General features: G+C 41.7%; 1 protein-coding gene across 1 annotated transcript in view; it reads left to right on the top strand.

The window, feature by feature from the left end:
• Positions 1–8,644, top strand: part of PPFIBP1 (PTPRF interacting protein, binding protein 1 (liprin beta 1)) — an 86,564-nt gene that overhangs the window by 66,578 nt on the left and 11,342 nt on the right. Inside the window, exons 14-19 of the mRNA XM_006758931.2 lie at positions 2,593–2,712; positions 3,080–3,109; positions 4,961–5,132; positions 5,601–5,633; positions 7,712–7,862; positions 8,167–8,295. Of these exons, the coding sequence (XP_006758994.1) occupies positions 2,593–2,712; positions 3,080–3,109; positions 4,961–5,132; positions 5,601–5,633; positions 7,712–7,862; positions 8,167–8,295 (635 nt within the window). The remainder of the gene's footprint in view (positions 1–2,592; positions 2,713–3,079; positions 3,110–4,960; positions 5,133–5,600; positions 5,634–7,711; positions 7,863–8,166; positions 8,296–8,644) is intronic.

Raw genomic sequence — 8,644 nt, 5'->3', positions numbered from 1 at the left:
TTATTTTGAGACTCCCAAACGCACAAAATCATGTGTTGATCCAGATCAACCATCAACATCAACTACAAAGCCAAATCGTTTCAGAAAGAAGACAATGCTCTGCGTTTGGTGGGATCAGGAAGGTGTGGTGTAGTATGAGCTTCTAAAACCAGTGAAACCGTTAATACTGATCGCTACTGACAACAAATAATCAATTTGAACTGCGATTTGATTGTGAAACGACCAGAATGGGCCAGAAGACAGCAAAGTAATTTTGCTTCATGATGACGCACCATCACATATTTAAACCAGTTAAAGACACGTTAAAAGATCTTGCCTGGAAAGTATTAACCCACTCACTGTATTCACCAGACCTTGCTCCTTCAGATTACCACTTGTTTTGATTGATGGCACACGCACTTTATAAGCAGCATTTCAAAACGTACGAAGAAGTGGAAAATTGGGTCTCTGAATGGTTTGCCTCAAAACAAAAAACGTTCTATTGAGATGGTACCCACAAATTACCTGAAAGATGGGGGAAATGTATAGCTAGCGATGGACATTACTTTGAATAAAGCACTTTTGATGTTTCTCTTGAAATGATCATGTTTTCTTTGATTACAAAATCCACATTATTAACCGGTACACCTGGTATTTATATTATTCTGTTTCTTTGAGCAAAAGCATTACTTTTTTCCTCCCTCTTTTGAAACTAGTAACATATTCCTGCCTTCAGTTGTAAATAAGACCAGCTCTATAAAACTGAATGCTAATCCTGTGAAAGAGAGAGCCTCCGAATGTTTACAGTGTCACTTTGCTGTGATGAGGATAGCAAATGAATTTATACGGACAGTAAGAGCAATTCCTCTACTATGCTTTGATCAGAATTACAAATGAAGTGCTCTGTCAGACTCAGAAAATCGCTTTCTTTGAGAATTGAAAAGTAAAATTTTCATGCTTTATTTATTTTTGTAAGAGATTTTTTAAATTGATTTTTAGAGAGAGGGGAAAGGAGAGGGAGAGAGAAACATCGATTGGTGTGAGAGCAAAACATCAATTGGCTGCCTCCTGCACTCCCCCTACTGAAGACCTAGTCCACAACCCAGGCATGTGCCCTGACCGGGAGTGGAACCAGTAACCTATCGGTGCACAGGATGACACCCAACCAACCGAGCCACACTGGCCAGGGCTGCATCCTTTATTTTAATTAGAGGATTATATGTAAAATAGAGGCCTGGTGCACAGAAATTTGTGCACTTGGGGGAGGGGTTCCCTCCGCCCATCCTGTGCCCTCTTGCAGTCTGGGACCCTCAGGGGATGACCACCTGCTGGCTTAGGCCCGCTCCCCGGGGGATTGGGCCTAAGCTGGCAATCAGGCATCCCTCTGGCATCCCAGCAGCCCTTGGGGGATGTCCACTTGCCAGAGGGTAGCAGACTTAGGCTGCAGTCAGACATCCTTAGCGCTGCTGAGGAGGCAGGAGAGGCTCCCACCACCACCGTTGTACTGGCAGCCATCAGCCTGGCTTGTGGCTGATCAGAGCTCCCCCATGTGGGAGCGCACTGACCACCAGAGGGCAGCTCCTGCATTGAGCGTCTGCCCCCTGGTGGTCAGTGTGTGTCATAGTGACCAGTCATTCCCAGTCTTCCTGCTGTTAGGGTCAGTTTGCATATTACCCTTTTACTATATAGGATAGAGGCCTGGTGCACAGGTGGGGGCCAGCTGGTTTGCCGTGAAGGGTGTCCTGGATCAGGGAGAGGGTACTGCTGGGGTTTCTGGCCAGTCTGGATGAGGGACTGATGGCTGTTTTCAGGCTGGCCACACCCCCTTCAGGGTGGGGTCTCCACTGGGGTGCCTGGCCAGTCTGGGTGAGGGGCTGAGGGCCGTTTTCAGGCTGGCCAGCGACTGAAGCTCCCAGCCTCTCCATTTTTTCATTTTTTCTTTTATTCTGGGATTTATTTACCTTCTATAATTGAAACTTTGTTGCTGTCACTGGAGCTGAGAGCCGGCTCCTGCTCGCTCCAGCTCTGAGGCCACGGCCTGCTGAAAGCAGGTAGCTGGGGTTTGTTTAGCTTCTATAATTGGGGTTTGTTTAGCTTTTAGAGCTCAGAGCTGGGCCGTGGCAGGTGGGGAACCTTGGCTTCCTCCATCACTGGAGCAAGCAAGCCTCCTGCTCGCTTCAGTGCGTGGCTGCTGGCCGTCATCTTGGTTGGGTTAATTTGCATATTGTGCTGATTAGCCAATGGGAGGTGTAGCGAAGGTATGGTCAATTACCATGTTTGTCTGTTATTAGATAGGATAGTATATGAATACTTAAAAAGTTCCCAGTGTATAAAGGTATACATGCAAAGGATCTAACATTAGGCCTCGGAAAACTGGTTTAAATTTTCGAATATTGACATCACAAGAATAGTCCTAAGTGTTTTTCCAGCTACTCAAACATGTGCAGGACGTTTACAGTTATTGGCAGGACAGTTAACCACCCCTGCTTTTAAAAGAACTAAATGTTATAATTTTCTTAAGCACATAAGTGACTGCCGGAATCCAGATGTTCTTTTATTACCAGGATTCAACCCACACACAATTCTAGTTTCTTTCCAAGATATCCTACTTAAAAACAGTGGCACCAGAGCCACTTATTATTAACCCTAATTATTATTATTGTTATTTTTAGAACTTCAAGTCTGCAGAAGTCTAACAGCCTGGGCAATCTGAAGAAAGAGTCATCAGATGGGGTTGGTTCTGTGTTGTTTTTTTTCCTGTCTGTTACCCTGAGAAGAAAATATTTAGGGATCTTCATCTTTTCCCATGTTGCAAGTAAAACTCTTAAGAAGAGCTTGTGGTTTCTTGACGGAAAATTATTAGATAATAGGAAATGATTGGGTTAAGGATAAATATCAAGAAGTATGATAGGAAGGATTGAAAGTAGTGCATAAAAACAAAAATAGAGACTTTAATAATAAAACATTGTTGGAAATAAATGAAACATTTTGTAGCTGGGATATATATGTAAATTTATTTTAATTTATGGAATTGTATGTGACAAACTATGAATATATAAGGGATTCCTATAACAATCTTAACTGTTGTTGTTTTGAACAGGAAAAGGAGTCTCTTCAGAAGCCTCCAGAGGTAATTTTCATGTCCAGGTTGCAATGTAAAAATGTTTTAGACTTCTAATGCATAAGATTGCTTAAATGCCTCTAGTAGACAAAACTCACAGAAACATACTAAATGAAAGAAGCCAGACACAAATGATCGCGTCTTATATGATTCCAATTATGTGAAACATCCAGGCTAGATAAATTCATAGAGACAGCTCGGAGGTTGGTGGTTGCCAGGGGCGGAGGAGAGCGGAATGGGGAGAAGCCGCTTAATGCCAAGGGGTTTTCCTTTAGAACATGGAGGCCTTTGGAACTAGATAGAGATTGTTGTTTGCAACACATTGTGAATGTACTAAATGCCACTGCATTACTTTAGAATAGTTACTTTTATGTTACATGAATTTCACCTCAATAGGTTATTGGAAAAACAAAAAGAAAATGCCAAACTCAGTCACGCAGTTTAGCATTCTTAGCGATTGTCACTGGGCTTCCTTTGACCTCACAGGAAGCCCTTCTTAGATCACCAGGGGTTTATTTTATGCAACCACTGTCCACCTACAGCAAACAATCTGCTATTTTAGAGGCATCGTTGAGATGTGCTCTGGTTCTTCTTTCCTCTGATTTTCGATCATTAGCCTCGTAGAGGTTACCGTCTGGTAGACGGGCTACTTCCAGATGCAATTTCTTGGCTATTGGCTCTCGGTGCCTTGAGTCATAGTGTAGGTAGAACTGAGGAAGCACAGACAGCGGGCACAGCTGTAATTAAAGCCATCCTCTGTTCTTTTCGCCCTGCCAACTCAATAGCGGAGTGCTTTTGACATCAGTGCTAAGACATGAATATTAGTGCCACTAATCTGTGGCATCTGTAAACTTTTAGTTACTATGAGCAGTAAATATGTAGAACCAACCACCTTCAGAGCCTATATCCATCCCCTTGCCCTTTTCTCCACTTCGGAAGAAACAGAGGGCAGGAGATGTTAGAGAGATGAGAGCATCCAAACAAAAGCATTGTTGCATGATACTGAAACCATATAAAAGACCATGATACTATAATTGCCAGTTCAAATAACCAGAAAGCTAAAAGTAATAAGCAGCATTGAAAAGCATAATTTAATCACAGTGGAAGTTCTGAAATACTGTAGAAATCTGAAGTAGCTTCTGAATCAACCAAGAACAATTTAATTAGAGTCAGTTTAGTTTTAGGTAAGTGTATCTGAATATATCACAGTTTTTGAAAATTGTTAATCCAAATTTAGTAACTTCCAGGCAGGATATGAATATATCCCAGGATCTCATTTCAAAAATAGTTTAAACAGTTGCTTATTATACCTTCATTTTATTAATTATTTGAGGAGAATATTTAAAATAATTGAAGTACAATCTCCTTATACTGCCTGTGTAGATGCTTGCGAATAATGCCTGCTTTCTGGAGTAAGTATATTATGCTGTATTGGGCTTCTATAGATGCAGTTATATTATAAAGACTGAACTGTCTCATAGCCAGATCTGTGTCATAATTATTGGAAAAGAAGTCTATTGTTATTCTGGTTTTTTATCTCTATGTTGTTTTTTTTTGGGGGGTGGGGGGAGATAAGGCAAAGAACACTTGAGAATTTCTGTATCTATCCTAATTTTTAAAGTCCCTAATATTTAAATATGAATTATAAGTTAGTGACAAGCATGTTTTGTTGTTTCTTAAGTAGCTTTCAGAATTGACTTTTTAAACTTCTCATGTGGCACTTGGTATTCGTAATCAATGTACTAGTTTAGTTATTCCTTTAAGTGCAATCACATATGTAACATATTCATTATTGTGCCTGGCAGGTGCTCATAATTATGTGCATTGGTGTTGCTTCATTTATTTTTACTTCTCTCTCAGGATAAAGCTTCGGTAGAAAGCAGCCCGTTTGGGACCCTCCCTCCCAAAGCCCCAGGGCACGATGCCTGCTTGGATGACAACCCCTTTGGCACCCGAAAAGGCAGATCTTCCTTTGGTCGTGGCTTCTTTAAAATAAAAAGTAATAAGAGGACAGCAAGTGCGCCGAACTTGGGTAGGTCTGGCCAAAACGCCTTTGCCCGAATTCCATCACAACAAGGAAGAGAACAGTCTCTTCCTTTCCCCGACTCATCTATTTATGCATTTCTCTTTCTCAGAAATGAAGGTGAATGATGTAGGGAGGAAATTAGCAAAAAAAAAAAATGCTTCTGTGGATTTAATTCAGTGGTCTGCTGAAGGTAGCTCTGTGTAGACTCCCTGGCTATCTCTTCTGGGGTGTACACAAAAGGAAGACCTAAAACCGTGATTCCCTCTGACTTCATTGTAACCAGCTTCCCATCTATTTTTCCCATGGACAAATTAACCCCATGTTGACACTGCTCGTGGAGTCGCGTGGAACTCGCCTTCCCTCCACCGTGTGTACTTTGGGAGTAGGAGTCTCATCTGTGTTTCATTTTGTCATTCCCCTGTGTTCTCTCCATTGGGCTGCGTGTGATTGTGTGCGTTGTTGGGATATCTGAAGATCGTACACGAAGTGCCAGTGCACCCACCTTAGGTATCGTACCCCTGCATGCCAGGCTCGGCTAGCGCTGCGCTCCAAACCGGGCTAATCCCTGCTCTTGGCATCTGTGATCTCTAGAAAGCGCGCTGGCAGCAACCAAAAAATGTAGTTCTCTACTCCGGAGGGTTCTTTCCACCTTCTGCTAAGAAGGACTCTCTGTAGAACCTTTGCTTTCAAGCGGAAATGCTGTTGTAAGCAATGCTAATGACACCTTGCGAGCAGCACTGGGGGGATCCAGCGCACACAGCATCCCTCTGAGTGCAGGGCAGGCGTGTCCTGGCATTTAAACAGCTTTCACCCTTGAAGCACAGTTCCTCTCACGCTGACTCCCAGGTCCTTGCTGTTCCTGCCCCATGTTTCCATTTTCCCTAGCCTCCAAAAAGAAACATTTTTAGCCAAATAGAGAGATCTGTGGAAGAGTTTGAAAATGGTTTTTTAGACTTAATTCTCTTAGGGGAACGTTCTCCTGACATGTTATTGCTTTGAAGATAGAGGGAACATTTCCTGATGACACAGGTAACTCAATGTGTTCTTTGAGGAGTTGCCCCCAAAGTGATTTTCCGAGGAAGAAGTTCAGTTTTCCTCTTTAAAGGGCAGGCTTCCTGGAGGGGGAAGGAAAAAAAAGTCTAAACGTAAAAATGAGATGCTTTTGAAATGCGGGTGGGGTAGGCAACTTTTCAGGAACATCAATACCCATCATGGCTGTAAGGATTTGAATGGGAAGTTCCTTTGGGTTTTCCCAACGGGCTCTGTTACCTTGTATTGATATCCACATATCTATTCACTTGGGTCATCAAAGGTGACTCCTCTCTCTTTGTAGCCTTAAATGTCTAAAATGAACACTGGATGAATAAAATAAACTGATTCATCCAGATAACTATTTTCAAATGTTTTGTTACCTTTCTTAGAAAGGTATTGTCAATGCTAAGAGGAAAATGCTGCTTACTGTAACCTATAACCACAGCTCTGCTTCATAGAAAAGTCAACCTCTGCAACCTTTACCACTCTCTAAGACACTGCTCCTGTGATTTTTGTACAACTTTTACTTTCCTCGATAAAAGTGTAAAAACTCACATTGAAGAAACAGTAGCCCTTGTGTTTGCTAGTGTGGGATCACCCGTTAAGGAACAGCTAAAAGAACTGAAATAGTTAATGCTTGGAGATCCAAGAGTAGCAAATTTGGATGTTATTTTTGTAAGGCAGAATCAACAGACACTAATTTTATATCAAACAAAAAAATTTCATATTCAGTTTATTCTTCTCTCAGTGCCTAGGATGTAATAGGTTATGAACAAAAAAACATTTCTGGAATAAAGAATTGCCAGAACTTGGTAACCGATTTGAAATAAATGCCAAAGGTAAGGAAGAAATGAAAAGAAAATGACAGAGAGTTTGAACTGGAGTGCAAGGAACATATTAATATCAATGAAATATTAAATAAGGACATCAAGAAAAGACTCAGAAAAAAATTGTATGGGAATTTTGCTGAGTCCGAGATACCCCTGGCACACTGAACTGGGAATATACACAGCAGATACTGAGGCTGGAGAGAAAGATGAGGCCCCATAGATTTTGATGCCAACTGCTTATCAATGAGTGAAGCCATCATTTAGTGCTGAGCATAGAGTGGGTGGGCTTGTCAAGAGATCCTGCAGAGGGAACTTAGAAAAGAATCTTGGAGTGGAGTGGAGGAGGAGGGGAAAACAGGGTGCTATAGCAAAGAAGGAGCTATCAGATAGCAGATCTAGGAGAGAGTCATGCCAAGAAGCTAAGGAAGATGATGACCCCGAAGGATGTAGGAGATAGTCAGCAATACCAAATGGTATAGCAGTATTGAGAATAATTCCATTACGAATTAAATTACTTAAGGAAAGAATTTGGATCTCAAAGGTGTTGTATTTCTTAAGTTAATTGACTTTACACACAACTGATGTAGAGTAGAACAGGGTGCTTTTTGGTTTATAGGCCAACAGAAGAATTCTTACCAGTTGTTAAAGCCAAGAACCTAACCTCTAATCATGCTCATTTTCTATATTAAAATTCATTGAGTTTGTTTCCTCTTCTTGGAATAGCTGAAACAGAAAAGGAGACAGCCGAGCACCTAGACCTGGCTGGTGTATCTCCTCGGCCAAAAGGTTCACAGGGGAGCGGCCCCTTCCAGATGTCCCCATCATCTCCAGATTCCAAAAAGAAATCCCGAGGTATCATGAAACTCTTTGGAAAGTAAGTAACAGGGTGAACAAGTGGAATGGACTTTGTCTTATATGTTGTTCAAACGTAGGAAGAAATGGAAAGTTGGCTGAAAATGGATATGAAATTGTAAAGCTTCCGTGTTCCTCTTCTGGAAGGAAGATTGTGATTTGAGATTCATTAACTCATTGGGTCTCAAACTTTAAATCCAAATGTCTACTCTAATGACAGACAAAGAGGAGTAACTCAAATGTATACACCGATTACAAATGTTCCGCTTAGTCTAAGGCCTCCTCAGGTCAAATACAAGGCAATGTGTGTTATATCTTTTCTTCAGACTTAGGAGAAGTCAGTCAACTACATTCAACCCAGATGACATGTCTGAAACTGAATTCAAACGAGGAGGGACGAGGGCAACTGCTGGGCCCCGATTGGGTTGGTCTCGAGATTTGGGACAATCTAATAGGTAAGAACATCCAAACTAATGGACTTCTGCATCTCTACCCAAGCATCAGGGGGGAGTCTCATGAGCACCAGCAATGCTAGTATTGTCCTTGGGTTGCACAGTCAGATCCATTGCTTATTGCCATGCCTAGTGGAAGGGTCCATCATCTTTAGAGCAGTGTAATTTGGCAATGGTTAGTGAACAACTGTGCAGCAGATGTGGGCTATCTGAGCTAGGTGAGGAGCCACAGCTGAAGTGCCCGCAACATCTGTATTAGAATGAATATCAGACTTAGTTTTCAAAGAAAATAATTATAAGTACTCTAAATCATAGCCTTGCAAAGATAGGACAGTATAGTTTTTACGAGTAG

This window comes from Myotis davidii, unplaced genomic scaffold (assembly GCF_000327345.1).
Source record: "Myotis davidii unplaced genomic scaffold, ASM32734v1 scaffold535, whole genome shotgun sequence".
NCBI lineage: Eukaryota > Metazoa > Chordata > Mammalia > Chiroptera > Vespertilionidae > Myotis > Myotis davidii.
The sequence above is the reverse complement of the archived record's forward strand: the minus strand, read 5'-3'. Positions and strand labels throughout refer to the sequence as shown.